The sequence below is a fragment of the Cryptotermes secundus genome, unplaced genomic scaffold, assembly GCF_002891405.2.
Source record: "Cryptotermes secundus unplaced genomic scaffold, Csec_1.0 scaffold40, whole genome shotgun sequence".
Classification (NCBI taxonomy): domain Eukaryota; kingdom Metazoa; phylum Arthropoda; class Insecta; order Blattodea; family Kalotermitidae; genus Cryptotermes; species Cryptotermes secundus.
In genome coordinates this window covers 1,863,637-1,888,690 of record NW_019730583.1, presented here as the reverse complement: position 1 = coordinate 1,888,690, position 25,054 = coordinate 1,863,637, and the positions used below count along the sequence as shown (strand labels likewise).

General features: G+C 36.7%; 1 protein-coding gene and 1 long non-coding RNA gene across 6 annotated transcripts in view; one reads left to right on the top strand and one right to left on the bottom strand.

The window, feature by feature from the left end:
- The first annotated feature begins 3,167 nt into the window (after positions 1 to 3,167).
- On the top strand, positions 3,168 to 9,532 carry LOC117282464. Its single transcript, XR_004513200.1, has 2 exons — positions 3,168 to 3,231; positions 5,506 to 9,532. It is a non-coding gene; the product is annotated as an uncharacterized LOC117282464 (long non-coding RNA).
- A 9,637-nt stretch (positions 9,533 to 19,169) lies between these two features.
- The window catches only part of LOC111866334 (potassium voltage-gated channel protein eag), a 190,571-nt gene continuing 184,686 nt past the window's right edge, over positions 19,170 to 25,054 (bottom strand). For all 5 annotated transcript variants that reach the window (XM_033752204.1, XM_033752205.1, XM_023855178.2 and 2 more), the window contains 2 exons: positions 23,015 to 23,183; positions 19,170 to 21,501 (listed from right to left, as the gene is read on the bottom strand). In XM_033752204.1, the coding sequence (XP_033608095.1) occupies positions 20,225 to 21,501; positions 23,015 to 23,183 (1,446 nt within the window). In that variant the 3' untranslated portion in view covers positions 19,170 to 20,224. The remainder of the gene's footprint in view (positions 21,502 to 23,014; positions 23,184 to 25,054) is intronic.

Here is a 25,054-nt window from a genome sequence, read left to right as displayed (position 1 = left end):
TCTCTTGTTTAGGGTTTTCTTCAACTTTGAAGATAGAGGCAGTACGTATCTTCACAACTTGAGTAACCTCTACCGATAAGATAGTACTTTCCACAGTCACGGTTGTGAGAAATCCAAATCCAAAAAGTGCATATGAGTTGACATGTTTCGCATAAAAACCCTAGAGGATAACTAGCAGCTTTAAGTGTTACAAATTCCCATTGGTCATATTTGTGATCAGAGCACCAGACTTAGCAAAAACCTTCTTTCGTACGTAAAAATTCTTGAAAGAACATGAAAAACTGTCTTGCTCTCTAATCTGCGTTAACAGTTTATATACAGCACTTCTGCTCATAGCACAACATAATTGCCAGTTATCCATTTGCTGCGTAAGGAAGCTTCGCTCCTTCCATTCTTAACTGTTCTGTGTGGGGCTCGCTTCTGCCTGTCTGCCCTCACGGAAAGCCCAGCAATAAGAAATTCACATAACCATTGCCACCTTAAACAAAAATTAACTAATGACTTGTCAAATGAAGTATATGAAGTGAATTGATTTCTGGCAGTAATTCTAGTTTCAGAAGAAGCAGTTATGCAGTTGCAGAGTAGCAGAGCAATAATTTTCTCGAGCCGATTCGAGCGGTCGCGCTGTCTAAGGCATGAAATGCCTTCGCTGGGATCGTGGTTTCAATGTCCACGTTTATTCTCTATTTGTGTTTTCCTGTGTAGGTGGCGGCCTTGCGACAGGGCTGATCCCCCGTCCAAGGAGTCCTACTGACTCTAAGATTCATAGTTTCGGTACTAATGCTGAATGGAACAGGCCAGAGACCTAATCCGTCAAAGTATGGGAAGAAAATATTTTTCTCCTATTCGCTCGGAATGCAGAAATCAGACTTGATGTTTTAAAACATAATCTCTCACAAGAACAGTATTGCAATATATCAAAATTTCCGATTTTTATAAAACGGACGACATTTTACAGTAAATTAATTCACTTCATGAAGCTGAGTCTACGAGACATCAACAGTTGCTCAACCTCTGAAGAAATACCGAGCATTTGATGCAATCCCAAGCGATCCGAATGTTCAATACACTTGGTCGTCGACTTACGACCTCAAAAAATGACAAATAAAAGATGATTAAAATGCAAAAGTTTTTAAAAATAAATTACAAAGATGAGAAAAAGATTAGAAAGGTTAAAAAATACTGTTTATAAATATATGGCCGACATACGACTAGATCGACTTACGACCTGTCAGTCAGAACGGAAGTCGGTCGTAAGTCGATGACCAAGTGTATTGTGTTTACAAGAGCCAGCTACTGGTCCTCATCCTGAGCCTGAGTTCAGTGAACACCCCCATCTTATTTCTTTCAGATCAATTTTAGTATTACCTTTCTGCTCACATCTAGTGCCCTGTTTCATTCAGTCTTTTTTTTTTTAATCAGACCCTTCACTTCTCTTCTGCCCCATGCTTGCGATATGCCCTGCCTGCCCATTCTATTTTCCTTGATAAGATACTGAAAGCATTTCGCGGTTTATGAAGTTTCTCACCCTGCCCCTATCATTTCGTCCCTCTTACGTGAAAATATTCTTCTCAGTACCTTTTTATTTACAATAAAGAGGAAGGAAAATTTAAACATGCCGGCAACTAATAAACCATACTTTTTGCTTACCGTCGCCCCTTGAATTGGAATAGACATGATGACCATGATGACCCTGATGACCGAGGATGACTTTCTTCCGTAAAACATAATAGAACACCTCCTACTATCTAGCGGAAGATATTGAAGTTAGCTGATGGCGGTCCCAAGCTACGGTAATTACTGCCACCTGCTGGCCACAATTGAAACTGCTGCGTGTTGATGCCACTTAGTTTCAGCTCGAAATGAAAGAGATTTGTAATTCTGATAATGATTTCACCTGAAATGTGATTCCACTTTTTAAATGTAGTCCGTAGGTACTTCAGCTTTGCCAACGCTTATGCTATGATTTCCCTGTGTATAGTGGTGACGGGCATTGCTGGAGACAAAAATTCCGGTAAATTGTTATTCAGCTATGAATAATGAAGCGAATAGTATTTGCATGGAAGTGGTCTGGCCTAATGATAGTACTATGAAGACATTTTCTTAGAGCAGTTGTTCTTAACCTTTACGAGTATTGCAGCTTGCAGGCTTTTGTTTATTAAAATACGGTCTCACAGTCCTTACCAAATATCGTTCAAATAGCTCAATTCTTTCATCCCAAATAAATGATTATTGCAACATTACTGTAATTATTAAAAACGTACAATAAATATGCAAGATTAATGAAACAAAGCAGTTTTTCATACATACCTGTGCGTAATTTATTCTTTCGATTATTTAACTTTTAAAGTGATTTGGCAAGTTTTGCACCACCCAGACGGTACCTGTACCCAAAGTTAAGAACCACTGGCCTAGAAGAATGAAGCATGAGGAACTTAATTTTCCTTCGTGCACCTTCATCTCACACCTCAGTGTGATTACACCTAAGAGCATGAGATAATCTCGCTGTTTGCCTCACATCTGAACTGCCTTACAACCGGGTATATTATCACTGTACTCACATTTTTCCTTGCGCGAATTATCCAATTTGCGGTTTATTCGAATTCGCTGCCTTGAGGAGCACCCATTTTTTTTTTCGCTTCGTCCGTCCAACAGTACACATAAAACAACTCGACAACCGCAGGTCAAACAATCTCCGTTGCCTGTAGTCCGCAAGGGAACTATACCGACCAAGCGACCGCCGCTTGTAGGCGAAGTTAGTGCCAACTTTTTAACCGACGTTTCCCGACCAACAGCAGTCTCTAATACCTCTGGTAGATGGGGGAAGCATTATAGATACCTCTCAGCTAGTAGAGCCGGTCTTGCTGGCTGGGCGGGACTGATGGTAAGCACCAATACCAGTAGGATATAGAGACTGGTAGAAATCATAGAGGGAAGCACAATGGACCAATACAGTTCTCAGTGTATGGGGAAACCCACCCTCTCCAATAACTAACTAACTAACTAACTAGTGCCAACTTTTGCGGATAGAGGGTGTGGCATGGTCAGCGCAACGGATCCCTACGGCCGTTAATCTTGGTTTTCTAGACCGGAGCCGCTGTTTCCTTGAAATAGCTCCTCAGTTATCCTCAAGAGGCCCAGTGGAACCCGTTCCAGACCCACTACTTCTCAGAAAACATGGTAGCGCCGGGACCTCTGGACCTGTAGTCAGCAACTCTTACTACCAGACAGGTCAGACTTCATTAAAACTTAAGGTTCGAAAATTTTACGAAGATTTATAGAGATGAAGAAAGTCGTCTTCTTACATTTATAGAGATGTTCAAAATTCCATTTAGATCGGAAGATTTGCACGCCCTGCATGCATATCTGTGCTTATCTCAAACGTAAAGGTAAAGTTGCTCCATGAAGATGTATGGGGGAGTGGATGTTTACATCCAGGTATTCTTGACCTCGGGATTGTTGGAGGTGAGTGGTCAGCTTCACTCTCCGGCCGCTTTATCCTCGGAAAAGAGACCCCGGTGCCCATCAGATAGGAGGCTGGGTGAGCCCTGGAACTGGTCCAATTCATGTCAACATCAGATATTTTCTTCCCTTATCTGAGAAAACCACAGGTATCAATTTACAGAAAAATTAAAGCTGGTGTGGTTATTCTAAGAAGAAATAACATATTTTATTAATAAATAGCAGTATCCTTTATGTACAATGAATAAATATAAAGCATGTTCGGCTCAGTTACATCACTCCTTTCTTTCTTGTCATAGAAGCCCTAAGACAGTACATAGAAATGATGACTAAAGCCGATACATTTTCCTTTTTAATTCGTCCATGTATAAGAAAAGTTTTCGTTGTGAAATTGTTCTTAGGACAGCGGTAGTCAAAAACTTATTTTTTCACAAATTTAGAGTACACTAAATGTTAACACTGACTCATTTCACTTTGACTTGTTCTGTGTTTTGATAGTGATTGAGTATGTAAGGTTTAAAGGTTTCACTTTTCTCTAATACACAGAGCAGCAGTTTTCTGAGAAATGCTCAAATATTTCAATTGTACATTTGCTCATACAATATAAAATGTTTTTACCTTTTCACAAACAGACCTAGCATTCAGAATCAAAATTCATGGACATATGCTGAAATTCTATTTCCAGTATTTGGTTCTTAAATGCAGTTGTGATTCAGTCATTTAGTTTGGATACTAAATTCATCATACTATTTACATTAAAACATAAATTATAGCCATGCTGATATGACAGACACAGCAAAAATAAAAAAAAATATATTACAGAAAAATTTATAGAATGGATAAATCACAGAAACTTAATAGTGTAGAAGAATCGATAATAAAGAAACACAAATTGATTTCCTGGGATGACATTTTGTCTGCCATAGTAACATGGGCATAACAAGATATGACAATCTGGATGCAATTTTTCAACTTTGGTGATATTTACTGAACATGATATAAGAAACATAAGAATTACACTGGCCCTTCCTTAGGACAAAACATCTAGAGATAATAGTCATGGAAAGAACAATTTAAAACTAGTAAAATCTAAAATGTTCTGATGACTGTGTATTACACTTGGGATTACTGAGATTTTGGGGTTTGTCTTTGCCTAACAGACAATAGCAGTATCAACACAAGATCTCTCTCCTGTACCACAAGGCAACTTTCAGAACTTTTAGAAAAAACAAAACTTGATAATCTAATACTGAGTACTTTCAGTATGAGGATATCCAGAACTGCCTTTGACGCATATCTTGGTTTCAATATGTTTCACTTGTGGCTAGTTTATTCAGACACTTTATATTCTGATCATAATTTAATCACAATTTGTTGCAATTGTATCAAATGTTAGTTTTGATTTATGTAGGATTGATAATAATGTTATCAAATTTCATCATTTGACTCTGCTCTTTAATTCTGGTACCCTGTTTGTATAATTATGCAATAGCTTTTCTGTGTAAGGAAATTGGTCTGTGTGGCAGAATTCTCAGCATGTCTGAGAAAGTTTCCTTGCTGCTAAGGCAAAAGTTCTCTAGCAGTACACTGTCACTAAGTTTAAAGATTTTAAATGAGTGTTTTTCACATATTAATAATATAACTTTAAATAATGGAATTGTTATTATGCCAAATTTCGTATTTTTTACATCATAACCTTTTCATACATGTCAGTATCTAAGTATAGGGCATGGAATAACAGAATGACTGACAACTGGTGTAATGAAAAGAGTTTTGAAGGAAGTGGTGGTGTAATTGAGATATTAGTCCAGCATCTGCACGGAGTAACTGAATAAAACCACAATAAACCTATGTCAAGATGGATGACATCATAGCCAAGATTCGAACTGAGCACTTCCCAAATACAAAATGAGAGCCTTATAGTTACTGCAGCCTGCTTGACGTTGTTGTTGCTATCATCATTGTTTCTATTGTTGTATTTGAATATTTACATTAATGATAATTGTAGATTTATTCATAATTCTAATTTTCTTTCCTTTGCAGATGATCTCATAATATATCACAGTACCTGTGAAGAATGCTGATTATTGTAAGGTTTTGTGGTGTGACATTGATTCTGTACAGAACTGGAGCTTGGATAACATTATGAAACTCTGTATTAGTAAAAGCATTTAGTTGTAAATCTAACAGTATTAACTTTAATTACAAATTGTGTAACAACTGAGTATCACATTCCCATTTTGTTAAAGGTCGTGAAATTTTGTTAGACTGTACGTTTTACTTTCACAGCCATTTCAATTACATTTTCACTCATGATCTAAAAAATATCATGTTTGATTCATTACATTAAATTATATTTCTTTTTCTTTTTCAACTGTCAGTGATCTTGATTTTTGTTATAATGCTCTAACGCAGTCTACATTTAAGTAAGCTTCTGTTGGCTGAACTGAATTAAATTGACTGTTTCATCCCAACTCACCAGAATTTGAAAAATGCTGCCATGTGCTACAGTAGGTTTCTTATTGGCACTTTGACAATAAATACAATGAAATGCTAGGTTGAATCGTTCAAAATTTCAATCCAAGTGGCAACAGCTCAATGTTCTATTTCTTGTCAGAGTCTTCATAAGCAAATTTGATTTCTCATCCGTTCTTGATACTGTTAGTTTTTGCGTACATACTAGATTTAATCAGACTTCTCTAATTCTGATGTGTAGCATCACGAAAAGGTAAATTCTTGTGTCAAATGTTCTTCTTCAGCAAATGTAATCTGCATATATATTGCTACTTTTAATAGAAAATTCATTACCAAATCATTAAATCTATAAATTATGTGAGTAATAATGTATAATGTTTGCTTGTTCAAATTCTTACTCTTAATTATGTAATTTAGTTTCTAGTACCTTTTTAATTGACTTCTTTTTCTCCCCTGGTGTGCTTATTTTTTCCTACTTTATTAAAGTCTGTTTACAGCTTCCTTCCTTTGAATTTTTTTGGAGGCCTGCTTTTAAGCACTGTAATAATTGAACTGATCTGAAGTATTATTTGTGATGCCTTAGCAGGAAAGTATGACATTTGATGAGCCTGGCTTCATAAAACAATAGTTTATCTTCAAATTCAATTAGAATTCCATGGATGATTATGGTGTATTTATAGCAGCAATGGAAAATCACATACTTCAGAAATATGTAATAAATACCAATCCACTTAAAAGAGAGGCTTAGAATATCTGATAATATTCAGAGTATTACTTTCTTATCACTACTAGATGGCACTGGACAATGTGAAAATTCACCTTCATTGGTTAAATGGTAAGGGTAATATATTTAGCTAAGCCCTGCCAAGTAAAACAAAATAATTCATTATAATAACATTTGTTATTGTATAAGAATATGGAAAAGGGAATTTCATCCACATGTTGGTTGTCAGAAAAGGAAAGAAAAAACAAGATGAGAAAGAAAATAATATCACTACCACTACAACTTAATTTCTTTTGTACTATTTACTACAGACATGGTGATTATACTGACACTTGCAAAACAGTGCAGTACTTGCTCTGTACTTGGCTCTGTGTGCATAATTTACACAAGGATGCTTGTGGCATATCTGGCATAAAGTAGCTGTGTTGTTAAAAAATAAGGCAAACAGTGAATATACACCTTACTTTAAAATTTGCTAGGAAATAATTTAGTAAAATATAATTTCAGTGATCTCTTTCAAAACAAAACATTGGCATTCTACAGTTAATAATCATGTGATTAATAAATTCTACATATTCTTGAGCTAAAATACAGAAGAAATTTTACATCTTATTATGTACTCAATGAAATCAATTTACTGCAACCTGGACAATTATGAATGCTAGATGTTCTACAAAAGATAATTTTAAACAAAATTCTGTTTACTGAGCACATGATCAGCATTACCTTCACTGTCTCTGTTTCCTGAAGCTTCAAATATATATATATATACACACACACACTCATAGGTAGTGAGTAATATGCAGCAGAATATCACTATAGATTTTACTCCAACTTGAAATGACTGGGCAGGTGATTGATATGTTTCTGACTGGAAAGCACATGATAAACATGCAGATTACAGTAGTTGGGTACTGGCTACATATGTATGCTATATCAGTAGATAAACAAGTAGAATGAATAACAAGTTTAAAAATAATATCAACATTGCCAACAAAATTTATCAACAATTTTTTTCTCATTTTGTTTGAAACCCTAATATTTAAAATGTACAGAAAATTTTATATCCATTTTATCACTACAGCTATTGACACAGCAGCAATTTCATAAATACTTTGATTTTCATTGAATGCTAAAATAATTAGTGTTGGAATATTAAACTTCAGCTGAAGTGATTATGTTAATTAATGGTCACTTTGTAAATCACCATAGATTAATTTCCTACATGTCAATGAGACCATCAATTTATGGTAAAATATTATAGTACAATACAATTAATATGAACTCTATTAGGTATGTGTAGCAAAATGCAGTACAGAATACAGACAATAATACACTGTTTCATAATTTAAATTCATTAGTGAGAAGAACGTGGGCTGGAATCAAAGATTCTGAAAAGACAGAACAACAATTTGCCACTCAAAATATATTGCACATAGTGGAATTACACAACTAGGAAGGTATAATTCCACATATTAATATATTAAAAGCCATTTCCTTACCAAAATTTTTTGTTATACATCAAAATTTGTGTTTGCCTCTAAACCTCATACCCTCCTTTCCCATAATCAAAATCTGATTTGGTGTTTTAGTCCCACCCTGATTTCCTTTACATCCTTAACATTAGTGTACACCCACAGATAGACCACAGGGTTTAGTCATTTCAAGGGCCATATTTTATTGGTCTGTGGAAATTTCAATTTTAAAATTCTTCATAGATTTCATCAAATACAAATTTATTCTTCTCCAAGGAACTGACATTCGCTAGGTAATCATTTTACAAAACTAGAAATCATTGCAACTGGCACTCAACTTGACTCAAAGCTGATAATCATGACAGAGTGTGACACTCATACTTATGGTTTGTGTTTCCATTAAGAGATGTCTTTAAGTTCATTATAATTCTGGTTGTGAGGCTGTCGGGATCAAGACTATACAGCATCAATGACAGGATGATAAATTAATGTGGAGCAAATGATGGAATGAGAACTGGCAGGAGAAACTCAGAGTACACTCCCCATTGCCATTCCACTTTGTTCACCACAAATCCCACAGGTTATGACCTAGGAATGGGCCCAGGCTGCCATGGTGGGAAACTGGTGACTAAATGCCTGAATTATAGCACAGATATTACAAATTTAATCTGAAAAACAGCAACAAGAGATCATATACATTATTTCATTACATCACCACTCTCACCAAGAAATGAAAATAGTTTTTTAAAACATATGCCTAATGCACAGAATTACATAATATAATATAATATAATATAATATAATAACTCATGTGAAAACAGTATCACATCACCTCACAATGTACTCATTTTCTACTTGTTTGTGTTGGCAAACTGTTCTTCTCATGCAGTAATTTATTACCTCCTTAAGACCCATAGTCATGTCATGTCTCAAATTATCACTAGTTATAAATACTATATAATTAGTATTGCTATAAGAATTTTCTGACATTCAACATTATGACAGAATTTGCGTGACAGTTCACATTAAGTTCTCATATCACAACAAATTTTTAATATAAAAATTGCAGGCTACAGAATTGTAATTTGTGATTAAAGGTATTAAATGTGAATGGCTACCTACTAACATGCTTTACTTCTCTTCAATAAAAATTAACAAGGTACTCACTATAAACTTTCATATAAGCACATAATTTCATTTAGAAAGAAAACCAAATGAACAAGAGCAAATATCAGTATTATATTCTTAAAATAATTCCCAACTTTTCTGCATCTTGCATTTGGATTAAACCTCATTTTTTCTACCTGAAATTTAGTCTCTACACATATATACCTTTTCATTTCTTCAAAATACTATTAAAGCTGAATAAATACTTGTAAATTTTGACTGAAACGCATGAAATGAATGCCCACATTCAATCAGCATACTCTGTCTTCAACTTGCATACACGTTCTTGCCAAATATTATCAGAGTGAAACTAATATAAAAACAGGCTCTTTGCAAGTGTTTAGAAACTGAATGTAACATAAACATTTATGACACAAAAATAAGGAAGCAGTATTACAATATTCAAAGGAAAATTAGGAATGACTCCAGCTTGATACAAGTTTTAAATTAGTCAAATAAATTTTCTCTTATGAAAATAAAATATCAATTTAGATATGCTTCCATAGTCTCTAAATTATATAACTATTAATGAAAACAATTTAATATCTTCTTAGGAATGTTAACTTTGTTATATTCTGCAATGATGATAACGGTAGGAGTATAGTAAGTTCTGTCAACCAACATATTACTCCTTTCTTTGAAGCATGGTGCAATAGCATAGTTGGTTGAGGCACTAAGCAACAAACCAGATGGTTATGTGTTCGATTTCCAATGAGGTCTCTGAATTTTTCAATTGACATAATCCTTCCAGACAGCAGCACTATGGCCTTGGAGTCGATTCAGTCTCTAAGAGAAATGAGTAACAGGAATCTTCTTGGGGGCGGCCGGCATGTAAGGCTGACAACCTTACCGCCATCCATGAGCTGATTGTCTAGAAAATGTGGGAGCCTCGATGTCTCAAAACCCTATAGGCCTCCATGGCCTGTTGCAGAAATAGCTTCACCTTTATGTCGTAATCAAACAGTTCAATATGAAACTAACTTTTTCAGGGCATGACAGAAATAACTTTGCTCACAGTATACTCTCTCATTTTAGGTCAGGGCAATTACTTTTCACGTAACATTTTAAAATTTGCTCTCTTCTTCTGAACATTGTATTGACAAGTGGTAAAAGTCCAATGCTATGCTGGAAGTTAATAAGTGTGTGTAGCATTCTGGGTACGATGAAAGAAATTATGGTATACGTGACTATCCTTTCAACTTCAATATAAGTGCACTGTGTAAGAGATATACTAAGGTATTTCTTAGGATGAGAATGGGGGAGTATTAAACATATATATTCAGAAAACTTGCAATAAATATTTTCATAATGTTGTGAAAATACATAACCTTACAGGGTTGTTGCACCACATAAATACACATAGTAAACTCAAGTATGACCATCATTCAAAATTGTTTGGCATAATAAATGAACTATCATGCAAACTCTTATTTTATGCCTTTATTATATAAATGTGGTAACACATTTTAGCTGCAGAACAATTTAAAAAGTACATTTTGTAAAATGAGACACACTTTACACTGTTCATATTTTAAACTTTAAACTTCTGTTAGCATAATCAGCAAACCATGTAATGAGCCTATAATTGTGCAGAAGGTGAATAATTGTTTGAATCATCATTAAATAATATTCTCATGGATGTTAAAATCTGGATTAATTTTAGGGAGTACTTCATTAATAAAATATGAATTTGCGGGATTAATGACAAATTTCTTTCTCAGTGTCCAATTTCTAAAGGTCTGTCTTAATTTTCTGTATAAATCACAGTATATTATCTCCTGCTCTATGATTCTTGCTCTTACACCCTTATACAGAATGGGGTGCAGAAACTTCCTTTTTGTGAAGACGCATTGTGAAGGGAGGGGAGGTCGTAGAAAAGTGGGGATGAGCTCGGCGAATGCATGCAGTCGCAGAAGTTTCTGTCTAATACCCCTCAGTAGGAAACGGTAGGAAACATGAGGTGGACGAGTGAGCAGTGTGCGTTTGCTGTCGAAGCCTATTTTTTGAACAACCATTCCTACGTGGCGGTGAAGCGTGTGTTCCGTATTCACTTCGGAATTAAGCCCAGAGGTCCAGTTCCCAACCAGAAATCGATTGTTTTGTGGGTAGAGAACTTTAGGACAACCAGGAGTGTGGTGAAAAAATCATCAGGATGACAACGGACTGTTATGATGTCAAAAAATGTGGAGGCAGTTCGACAGTCGATTTTGAGATCTCCACGATGCTCTGCTCGCAAACTTGCAGTCACCCTAGACATATCCAATCGTTCAATGTGCCGAATTCTTCACAAACATCTTCATTTCCATCCCTATAAGATGGTTGTTGTGCAAGAATTGTCACCATGTGATTTCCAGAACCGAATAATGGCATGTGAAACGTTATTGGAAACTTTACCCCCTGACGCACTTATTTTCTTTAGTGATGAGGCACATTTTCACCTATTCGGATATGTCAACAAGCAGAATTGGAGTGGTCACAATCCCAGAGAGCTCCATGAGAGGCCACTTCACAGTGGTAAGGCAACAGTATGGTGTGTGTTGTTGAAAGTTGGAGTTATTGGCCCTTATTTTTTTAAGAAGACAATCATGCAGTTACTATCAATTCACAGTGGTATGTGGACATGATTAAAAACTTTTTTGAACCACCTCTTGGAGAAATGCATCTAGGAAATGTCTGGTTCCAACAGGATGGTGCCATGNACATGTTGGAACGTGCAGAAGAGAACTTCAGAAAACGGTTGCATCAGTGCATAGAGAACGGTGGCCACCACCTTCAAGATATTTAGTTTAAAACTACATGATTTAAAACTTTAAAGTTCATACATTTTGTCTATCAGCAATAATTTTTCTTTTATTCGCCTTCAAAAAAGGAAGTTTCTGTGCCCCATCCTGTACATTAAAATGATTTATATGTTACCAAAAAAAGCTTCTGATTGCCCATACACTTCACTAATTTAAATTATTTACACATAATGTTACAACAAAATTGAAAGCAGGAGAAATTTTGTTTTAAAAATAGTCTTAATGGTTCTAAAACTGATGATCACCCCTTTTCCATCAATATGAAGAAAATAAGACTTCTCATGATACCTGAGGTTCTCATGATGGTGACTGTGAAGATAGTGTGGTAAATAGGTACTACATTTGAGATAAATTTACTTCCTTCATCTTCAGAATAGGAGTCTTTACAAAACTACGTGGGACCACAACCCAGAACACAGAAATTCTTATGTTTTTACAAATCCAAAAGCATGAAACTATACTATAGAAAGAGTTATTAAACTAAATATTGAAAAATTATCGAAACTGAAACCAGTTGGTGAGGTAATTATCATCTCACAGCAGAAGTAAAAGTCAACAGTAAAACTAATGAGAATCATCTTCATATAAATGGCCTTCAAAGACTAAATTATAGACATATGCAGTATTCAACTCCTCGCAATATTTAACAAAGAAACAGAGCAATCTCATCCAATTTTTCGTAAAATAAATGGACTATTCTCTAAATTCTCTGTCTCAGAGATCACCAGGTAACAACAGACACAAGTATCAGAACAGAAAGGAGGGAGCCGGGATAGCGCAATTTGTATAGTGACTGCCTATGGGCTGGACTGCCAAGAGGTCGAAGTTTGATCATCCATATCGATTTTGGGGTCCACCCGCCCTCCTATCCAATGGCTACTATCAGCTCACTTCTTGGGGATAAAGTGGCAGGAGTATCAAGCTGACCACTGACCTCCATCTAGTGCTGAAGTCAAGAAGTGGATCTATGTGTCTACTCCCCCATATGTTTTCATGACTTAGTGTTTAACCAGTTAAGCACAGGACAACTTTACTTTACCACATCAGAAGGGGAGTATAATCAGTTATTTTTACTGACCTTGTGCTGTGCTAATAATAGCATGTGAGATGACCCAGTTGGCTAAGCATTTCAATTTTCCATTACTGACACTGGTACCCTGAGTTGAAAAGTCATGAGTACCAAGTGGTATAAAATCCCCAAGCCCAGCTTCTAAAGGCGAATGAAAGCCTAGTATTTTAATTAGAACTTATGCAACAACAATTGGTACTTTAGTTTTGGATGGGTGATTCTGGAGTTTTTGAAATACAGTTACACATGACAGGATAAACTAATTTTAAAACACTCAGGCATACAAAATATCATAACAAAAAAAACGTTATCTTGACAATACCAATTTCACCATACTCATTTTACTTACAGCAGAAATACAATTTACAACTTCCCGTATTTAATGAAAGGGGTGTATATATGTATAGAAATCCTTGTTGCTCAGGCATTGCAAAAGGTCAATAAGGCCCTGCTCCAACTAAGTGACAATAAGCTTTTCTAAAATAATAATCAGAATCCTAGCAGTCAGAATCCCAACTTTATCTTCATGTAACATCTCATTTTATCTTACATCACATAAAGAATGTCAAAATAAAAAGATACATGCCTAACATTTTTTAAATATATGTTTCTACTGAGAAGTATCTGTGTAGTGTGTAACAAGACATAAGACTATTAATACTGTTATGTATTTGCGCTATGCAGGACGCCCCCTACCCCACCAGCAGTGGCGTAACAGCGTTGCCGCTGCTACGGTGACGGGCCAGTCAACACTCCGCCCCCTACCCGACTGTGACGTGGCAGCGCTTCCCACTGTGATATAACAGGTCTGCCAAGAGATGGAGGCACGTCTAGAAGAAGAAAAGCCGGCCTCAGTGGACATGAAACCTGAGGAGGCACAACAAGAAGTGGTCCCCATTGTGATACCGGTCGTAGAACCTGAAGAAGAAACAACAGATACCAGAAGAGAGATGATGGCCTGCCAAGAGATGGAGGCATGTCTAGAAGAAAAAGAGCCGACCTCAGTGGACAGGAAACCTGAGGTGTCCCAACAACGAGAAGTCCTCAACGAAGATGCCGTAGTGAAACCGGTCAAAGGACAGAAGAAGCGGTATAGGAGCAAGAAGCAAGCTGCAGGGCAACATGGAGAGCCAAAGAAACCAACCGGAGGAATTTGTGGATCCCGGATGAAGTTGGCTGCCTCCTGCAGGAAGGTGTCCCGCCGTGCAACAGTGGCATGGCTCAAGAGACTCAGACTCCAGGGAGATCAATTGGAGTCACGCACAAGCCCGCATAAAGATGTGTCAACGAAAGTACGAGAAGAACTTGAACATGAGAGGACGACACAAGGACTCGTCATAAAAGGAAAATTCGAGGCATGTGCAAGTGCACAAGGAGACGTGCTGCTCGGAATCCCAGCAGATATGAACATCAAAAACTGGACACTATGGAGGGATCGACCCCCTCCAAAACGCAAAAGAAGCAGAATACAGAAGAGGAGCCGGTAAAATAGAAGCACCGGCCTCCCGAGCAAAGTGAATGTGCGATGGATGAATGTGATACAGCTGGATCTTCTGGCAAGTTAAAAGGAAACCGCTCGAGACAAGCTGGTCTTAAGAGGGGAGCGGATGTAACGGACAGAGGATAGTCACTGCAAGAGGAGTAGCCGGACAAGAAAGAAGACGTTGCAAGAACAGCCTGCAAATAAAAGGAACGGGGATGTACCGTTAGGCTATTCGGGATGAACAGCCTTAAGAAGGGAGCAGTGTGATGTATTTGCGCTATGCAGGATGCTCTCTCTCCTGCCAGCGGTGGCGTAACAGCGCTGCCGCTGCTACGGTGACGGGCCAGTCAACACTCCGTCCCCTCCCTCGCGATGACAAGGCAGCGCTTCCCACTGTGACGTAACAGGCGACAACACCTGTAAACACGGCAACTAGGCAACAGGGAGGCGAGGCGTTTTCTGTTGTCTGGCTGAGGGTTTATCAGAGAACTGCACTGCCTAAGGAGTCAGTTAAAATGTAGCAGCCGCCGAAGACAGTTGAAATAGAGCAGCAGTCGCGGAAAGACCTGAACGCATGGTTAGAAGATCTTATGTTATAAATGTTATAAATACGTGAAGACTACTGAAGACAGAGTGACTAGATTATTGTGTAGGGTTGTAAAGTGTGTAAACCCGTAACAGTGTTATAAGTATTTGTAGTACGATTTGTAGGTTGTTAAATAAACCAATTAACAATCCGAACGGCGTCTTCAGTAGCAAAACACGTTACAATATGAATGTTTGAGTTTTGCTACAAGAAATAAAATATAAATACTGTATTCATATGCCTTCCTCCTAATGATTTCAAGTTCTCTTGTATAATCTGTAGTTCCCTTTCTATTGAATTGCTTAAATTCCTAGATCTTCTCTTTTATATGGTACAACATCCATTACTTTTTTACTACAAACAAATAATTGAAGCTGAACCAGCTTTCAGTTATGTTCTATTGTCAAGCAAAAAAAAGTAAGAAACATTCCAGTTATCATCAAAGGCCCCAACCAGATGCTAATTTGGTAATGATGGGAATGAAAATATATTCTATTTCTTAGCACATTTCGATGATCCTAAAATTTACACAAAATTGCAAAATTTATTCACAGAAAGGTGTAATTTGGATGTGTTTATTGACATTTCTTTTTTCTTCTTAATTTGTCATCCTTGGATTGTCTCCATATTTGTCGCATGCGAATCGTACACTGTGTAGAAATATGAAGAAGTGCTCTCATGAAGAAAAGTGTGCGCATGCTGCAACTGGCACCAGCTCAGTGATGTGCAAGTCGAGACAGCTAGCATTGAACCAGAGAAAAATGAACTTACTGGAGTTTATGACAAGAATAGGCAATAATTTACAGCCATAATAGGTAATAAAATTTATGTCTACACTGAAACATTACTTATCTTTGCGTACTTCAAGTTCTGGGGTACACTGCGGGTGGCTAGTCTGTAAAGGCTGGAAGGTCTGGGCCCCACCAACATTTAAGACCTAAAGATATTAACACTGTTAGCTTCTTGAAATTCTAATCAGCTAGTGTTTCATACTGCGTAAAAAGGGTTTTAAAATTCCGCACAGGTGTCAGGTGTTCAGTCCCAGTCACACATATCTTTAGTTTATAACCGGGATGTCTGAAGGTTCTTACAACATGTAGTAATCTAGAAATGTTTGTGTGCTGTTTGTGACAACAGGAGTCTTAGAACACATATTTTGAACGGGTGAAGGTTTAGTTATAAGGATTTGGTGTGTTACAAATGTAACAATGCTTTCCAAAATTATACAGAGTTATTACTTGGGGCTCAGGAATCTAAACTATATTGCTGTTGGTAGGAAGGTGCAAAACTAATTTTCAGGAACATGTGATATTTTTCCAGGTTCCCAGATTTGGACATGGGGAATATCTCTCTTATTTATAACTGACAACTTGAGATCTGTGGTGACTGGATTACACGGTGTTCACACATCCATCCACTTTGTGTCATTAAAGCAATTTCAGTTTGACTGAGGAAAGATTTACGTATGTATATTGGGATAAAACTATGTTGTGAGAAATTTTTGAAAGGTTAAAGGTGGAAGATGATCAATGGGTGCAGTATCAAGTCATTAATCAAAGGTAGCAAGAGGGAATAGTTATCAAACTTTCAAAACAATTGTCATATATTTAGAAGTATAATCTGTGTAAACCATATCAACAGATACCTCTCAGTTAATGATTCAGATCATAACTTGTATTTGCATATTCAATAAATATTAGTTTAGAGTAGAAAGCAAGAAAATAAGTGTTCACCAAGTAAAGTCATGCTGTATTCAGTTGCAGTTATAGTTATAGTAGTCTCCTATTCCTGATTCACTGTCATTTGAAACATTCCTTATGACTGACTTTAGAGGAATATCTCTTGGAGCCCAAATTAACACCATCATACATTTACCTCACCCAACCTTGGTAACCCACACACCCAACACATCACAGAAGGATGGAGTTTAGGGCTGTTTGCAAATTACAGTAGTTGTATGTTAGATTACAGTATGATGCCTTTCATGTTCCTACTACTTCTTGTTCCTATTAATTCTTAACATATGTAATTATGACCAGTTTTGAATTTGTTTTCCATTAATACTTCAAGAATTCTGTGAAATACACATTCCATATTTTAGTATTTTATACTAGTGATGCTCATAAAATTAATTTTTGTCTGCAGATACCTTATGAACAACTTAAAAGCAGTTCCACTTCACACATGCACTCAGCTGTAAGCCTAAATTCTATGTTCTGAAATCACTTCCTCCCTATAGTGTACAGCTGGCATCAAAAAGAAGGAAAAGGACCTCAAATCATCTTCCTTTCTATTTTGTTTGTTGCTAAAAAAATCAGTTTGTTTTATCATATGCATATAGAATGGAAATAAAATGATGAGATCCGTATTCATTTTGCTCTGCTCAAATTATGTAATTTGGAACACAAGCTGGCTTATTTCTTTGTATAATACTTTAACAGTAAAATCTGAAACAAATTTGTGATGCTGTGTGTACCAAGAGAATGGACAGCAGTAAAGATAATAACTTTGTGGTTTGTGACACAGCTGAACTGGTGTTGGGTGAACCATGATTTTGGTAGCCATTTATATCAGAAGGTATTATCCATCTGATTTATCACTCTGCCCCAGAATTGAAGCCAACAATACACGGAAACTAAACAGCATCTCACTATTCCATGTTTCTTTACCATTTTCAGTGTCCTAACAGTTCTTCATAGAAAATCTTAAAGACTTGTTATCACATATATTTTGATGACAAGTATAACAGATGACTAAGTACTGCCACTTGTCACAGCACATAAACTTAAGAGGGTAGATTTTGTTCGATAGAACTCAAGCATTTTAAATTATGAATTGTCTGTTATGATAAATTTATGTATGGTACTGTTGAGTATATAAGAGCAATCACTTTTCAAAATGAATACATACTTATGTCGTAACACGCTGGCTATCACACCAGTATCTTAAATCATCATCCTTGACTTGATCATTCTAATTACATTTGGCCAAGAATACAAGTTATGAAGCTCCTCATTGTGAGTTTTGTCTAACCACTTGTCACTTTGGTTCAAATATTCTCCTCAGCACACTGCTGCATTAGCAACTTCAGCCTCAAAAGGACTAGGATCAGGTAATAAGGACTCAGCTGTATGCATCTGCTTATCAAATTCTCCATTTTGGTTTATATCATACTATCTTCAGGTGTGGTGCTCTGCTATGCTCAAAGAATATGTGATGAGTTGGAAGTCCTATGATCATAATATTGCAAAAAAATAGGTAACTATGTCAGTCATGTTGGGTCATGTGATCCATAAAATTTCAAAGATCATGCCATTTGAAGATGATCCACTATTAACAGAAACACCTAGTGGGATATTCAGCTCTAATGAAGAACACTACATAAGCTAGGGAGCTAAGGACTCAGATCCACTGATCACTGCTGCATGAAACAGTTAACTTCACTTCATTTATACCAATGATTATGAAAAGAGTAAATCAATATGAAAGAAAAGACATGCTAAACCATCTGAGGCACATAACAGAATGCATGTTTTTCTACCTACAAGCACAGACATTTCAAGAGAATTATTGTCCTAAATATATGAATAAAATGTTAAAAATCTAAAATACTGCATCTAAATATTTCTTACTTAAATACTTCTTCAGCATCTGGTTCTTGTGTGAATTTTGTAAGAAATATGAAGTAATAAACACAGCATAAAGGTAGCCTGACAATTTCAGTTATCAAAATGTGGATTTCTCAGGTATGTGTAAGTTTTGAGGTTTTCACGGCGATGACAATGAAGAAAGTTGTCTTCTGTGTTTAGGCACCGTGTATTCTTCGTTTTGGCCGACGTTTTGGAGGAACCCACAGCTACTGCTCTCCGCAGCTATTCAACTGCTCTGAAGATGGAGGCGCTACGTTCCTCCGAAACGTCGGCCAAAACGAAGAATACACGGTGCCTAAACCCAGAAGACAACTTTCTTCATTCTCAGGTATGTGTTGATGAATCTGTTCTATTAGATTCAGAGGGTCCCTTCTTTCCACCAATGGAATAAAAATATTACTTGTTATATTTATTTATTACTCAGTTAACTGAACTGAAACTAGTTATACCTGGTTTCTATTGCTGGATTCAAATGAACTGTTCACTATATCAACATTTTGAAAATAGTTTACTGAAGTCATTTGGGAAGATAAATTCACCTGTGATATATTTGCTATCAATCTGAAGTCTACAGGCAAGAAAGCAAATCTCAATGTAACCTGAAAACCTCAAATGACAAATTTCCTTAAAGAAGAACTTCCTGAGTGAGCTTTAGTGCATAATCATAACAACCAGACAATTAAAATGAGCATATTTTCATTTATACAGTAGTTAGAAGTTTGAAATGTGGGGAATAACATTTACATTTTAAGCAAATTAAGTTGGTAACTTCAGAAGCTTTAGCTGAAGACAATGAACTTTTTCCACTGAAATGCATAATATTCTGTACTGTCATGAACGCATTCAATTAGGTTTTCAAGTAGCAGGTCTGTCAGTTTCTTAAGATTACCACTTTTAGTTCAGGGACAAATAACAATTGTAATCCCTGAAACTTAGAGCTTGAAAACAGAAGTCTACAGTCATTCTTTCAGTCTTAGAAGAGCCATTTCTGGTGTTTTAAAACCTTGGTACTTTAAGAAGAGCACCCGAGATTATATTTAATTATTATCTAGTGTATGCTCTAAAATTAGTGGTAGGCAGAGCAGAGAAAACAACTTTGTCTATGTTACATGAATTTTACTGTTTCTCATAGGATGTGGTTATGTGTAGTTTAAGAATATAATCCAAATAATTTGAATTTATTTATAGTGTGATAAGCACCTTCACTTCTTGCAGACTTAATTATTAGAAGAGACTTTTAGTCCATGTTCCTGTCACACAGTGATGTTTAAATCCTAAGTACATGTTTTCTATACTTAGGCCACTCAATATTAAGGGTGGAAAGGGGGACTGCTAAAGGAATTCTCTGGATCTTCTCAACTGTCTTGTCTCATCTTCACCTTTGGATGTGGATGGAAGTGGTGATGCAGAAGTTGCATCTGCTGCACCTTGATCCTGATCTTCCAGCATTCTTGTTGTCTCAGTAGGCGATGTTCTCGGTGAAGTTCCACTTGTAGATGTGGTTGTGGGAGCTGCAGGTGCTGCTGCTTTTGTTCTTGACTTGCTACGACGTTTCCGGAGTAAGATGCTTCCCATGCCAGTCCCTGAAGTACTTGTTCCTTCCCCTGTTCCCACCGAACTAGACACTGAAGATACACCAGTCACTGCTGATGACACTCTTGCTGGTGCAAGCTTCTTCTGTAACTGTATAGTGCCTACTGCTTGTTGAGTCTCTGGGCCCCCTTCAGTCTCCTGTGGAGGAGACTGGGAAGAGGCTGAAGATGCTGTGGAATTTCCTACAGGAGCTGTGTGACCTAACCTAGATATGAGTTCTGTTAACAATTCTTCCATACGTCCTACTTTTTGATTTAATCTCTGAACTTCCAACTTCACATCAACTTTAAAATCCATGATGTTAGAAATAATTTCCTTGTACTCTGTTGCAGCAATTCCCAGTGGTACAGCTGTTCCAGTTGGTTGCTGGTATAAAACAAGACCACCTGAAGATGCTTCATTTAGTCTCTGATCACAGCTACGGAGTATGCCACTATCATATGAATCTACCTTTCTCAAATTGGTACTGGCTGTGGGAGTTGCACCTGCACGATCTTCCAACTCCACGATTTCATCAATAGTGTCCTGTCTTGTTATCTGTGGAGGTGCTACAGATGTAGGTGTTGTTGTTGTTGTTGTTGTTGTAGTGACTTTCTGCAGTTTGGGGAACACTTTGTTACCTGATCCTGCTGCTGTACCACCTGTCGATGTATTTCCACCAGCACTTGATAATGACAGGGCTTTGTCTTTACTACTTCCATTTGTATGGTCCCTGGCTGACATAGAACGCTGGATTCCAATGGTGTTATTATTATTGCTTACAGATTCACTTCCTGAATCGAGACTGCTGCTCCCCAGTAAACGCCCCCACTTGCTGGTACGGATTGTTGTAGGACGCTGGCCCCTCGTAGTCACTGCCACTAGGGCCCCTGCAATTCCGCTACTTCCATGATCTGATTCTGCTACACTAGACAGCTTGGTGGTTGACAAGACCCGAACTACAGACTTTCCTGCTGTGCCATCCCCTGCACCAGCACCTACTGCCAAGTCCCCACGCTCTAAGTCACCCTGCTGGCCTGTAAGCATGTTGGTACAATTTCATGATAGAGACTAATATTTAAAATATATTGAATAAAGTGTCAGATAAATATATTTATTCACCAGGCCAATACTTCTACGAAAAGAAATGACAACCTACATATAGTGTCACAAGAATGAAGAACAAACGCTGTGGCATATTTCACTGTACCCACCAACTGTAAACTGTAAGCTTTGAAAAATTTTAGACAGACGAAAAATGAAAAACTTATAAACACAAATAAAAGGAAATAAAAATAATCCTTTATGCATACCTTAATGACAGTCATGAACAGATTCAATGAAGCAATATCAGAAATACTAAATACCAATATCATAAAATATTCACTCCAAAAGGAATTACACGTAGAAACTAATTTAAGGTGGCACAGTTCTTTTTCAGAGTATATAACAATTCTTAATGTGAGAGAAGTTATGTATCACCAACAGATTTACATTTACTCCTACTTAATTTTTTCTGCCTGTTTCACAAGCAGACATATCTCTATCATTTCGATGTACCTTTCAATAATTCATTACTCAATGGGAAGTGTAAGGAATACCTAAACAGTTTTAACAGTTATGGTCATGAAAAATTCTATTTTCTGGGATATAACATCATGTAGCCTGTTGAAAGTCAACTGATGTCCGAGTTAACATGATCTTCCAGAACGTCAGTTGAATGTCAACAGGCTACACAGGGTTGTATACCAGAAGACAGATATCATCAGTCCCTAAAATATATATTCTCAGGTAATTATCTGTAACAGTGCTTAATTAAAAAGTCAGTGTTTCAGAGAGATCTCTATTTAACATCCTCAACACTGACATTTCTGAAAAGTTGAGTGCAACACAACACTGATACAGATGATGGCCTAAGAAAATTTTATTGCATTCTTTTACTGTTAAAGCTTCAAATCTTATATGTAAATAACAAGTTATGAAGTAACTATGTATTTCACAACAGTGAAAGACTTTTGTGAAGCAAAGGCATGAAGAGTGAACGGAGAAGTTCATGGAGGTAGGCCTAGGCCCAATGGGGCTGTAGTGCCCGGGGGGGGGGCATGAGGATTTCTTAGAATTATACCATATTTTGCCACTCTACTCTTCACTGAATAACTTTATAGTCTATCAAGGCTAAATGTTAATAAATGCATACAACAGCTACTCATTCAGTTATTTCATCAGACATACCTGGCCTACTAATTAACTAAACTTCTCAATGTAACCTGTCATCTGATGCCTAGAGAACAACACTCTTAACATACAACTATCTATGGAATATCTTCCTTCTTTGCTACTTTACATGATTTCAAGAAATCAAGTTTTTCCTCACATAATTAGTTCATTATATGTCAATTTATACAATATTATTTGCTCTATTTTTAATTCTCAATTTCACCTATTTAATCCAACACAAAATATATTTAGTTATGGGATAAATGTTTTCTGCCATACTTCAGCAAATCTGAAGCTAAAGAAAGAATATCAGAGACTGCATCAAAGTCCAACCTGCAGGTGACTGTGCCGGGGGTTGTTGTGCCTGTGCTCGGTCTCGACGGAACTTTGAGAAAATCTTGCGCACAAGGTGATCCTGCTGTTGGTCCAGCTGAGGATCATTCTTCCTTCTTTCTGCCAATTCCTTCTCACGACGCACATCTGCCACTTTGCGAAATATCAGCTACAACATATGTTACATCCTTGGTTGTTTACAATTTTCAGTTGGGCAAGGCATGTAGCAGGAATGGGAGAAGAGGAATCCATATAGGTTTTTGGTGGAAATGACAGACAGAAAGAGAACAATGGAAGAGCCAGACATACGTGGGAGGATAATATTAAAATTGATCTTAGAGAAATAGGATGAGGGAGGGGGGGTGATGGACTGATTGGTTCTGGCTCAGGATAGGTGCAGTGGAGTGCTTTTGTGAACATGGTAACAAATCTTTGGGTTCCACAAAATGTTGTGAAAATCTTGAGTTGCTAAGTGACTGGTAGTTTCTCAAGAAGGACTCTTCTCCCTGGAGCTGGTCAATTCATAAGCCTACCTATCACTAAATAATAATGCATTATATTGTTATCAGGAAAGGTTTCCATATTTTGCTCCCATCTCCAGATAACACTTACAGAACATACTTAGCTTGAGGTCAATGTAGTTACAGAACTGCATCAGATTTCTCCATATTTTTCATATTAACATGACAATAGTCATAAAATCTCATTTATGAAGCAGTCACCCAGTCAACCAAACCAAACCAAACCGACTGGCCGGCCGACAAAGTTCATGATAGAGTTGAATAGTTTTACTAAACGTTATTGCTTTTAAAAGTTTATTATTACATGTTTCATCCAATGTGGTCATCATCAGGTGTTAAAATTATTGGACAAGGAAACTGTTGTCATCTGTTGTTGCTTACATCGTTAATTAAAAGCCCCCTTGAGGCACACGTGTGTTTGGGTTGGTGGGTTGTATATTCTCCTGTTGTATGTTGTGATGCATGTCTTATTTTTGAAAACAACACACAACAAAAGTTCCTAATGATCATGCTAGGATCATGTGATTCAAACTTTTTGAAATTATGATCTACAAATATGATATTAATTCGAATCTATATTATGAATATTTTATGAAATAAGTTAAGGAAGAATAAACACTAAAGTTTGACAAATCTAAAATAGTTGCATAATGTAAATTATTGCGACTAGGAACAAGTGTTGCTCCTGCACAGTGAGGAGCCAACTGTTCAATTTTCTAAAATCATCTATTCAACTCACTGATAATTTGTCAGTGCATAAATGATATTAAGATCTGGTTGTCACAGTGACCAATCAGGTATCTCCAAGTGGGAATACTGTACAAATCGGAATGGCTATCTCACTACAAGAAAACATGCCTGAAATATCAGAAGATGTATATCCCACTCTAGGTGATTAGCATTTAACATTTTAGTTGAGAATTCAAGGTGTTTCTCAGTCCTCATTACTGCTACTAATATTGAAATAAGAACAAGAATAAGACTAGCCAATATTACATGCCTTTAGAAGACAATCAGAAAGTATCTAAGTCATAAAATAATGTACACAGAAAGCCTTTTATTAAGATCTGCAGATGCACCTGGGGGAAACCATTGCCTTTTCTAGTCTGTTACTATGTAGACATGCAGAAAGATTTTTATTTTTTTCGTGGTGTGAGGTAAAGAGACCTAAACCTCCGAATCAATAGGCCCTTAACCCTCTGACACAGAGCTTTCTTTTGAGTAGTACTTAAAATATTCAGCTTCTACCTCACAGGAAACACATTGTTCTTATATTACAAAAATTCACTGGTTAATAGTATTTAAGAAAATAATCACTACTTATTCTGAGAATCATACAAAACCCTTAAATACACTGTGTGGGTATAATTTGAAGTTCTTTAATATTAAAGCAGAAAGTATACACACAAACCACTTGACATTAAGGGATTAATCAGAGTGAAGAGGAGAACATAATTCAAATAGCAAATACTATAAAGAAGTATTTAAAATCAGAACATCCTAATTGCACAACGCCATA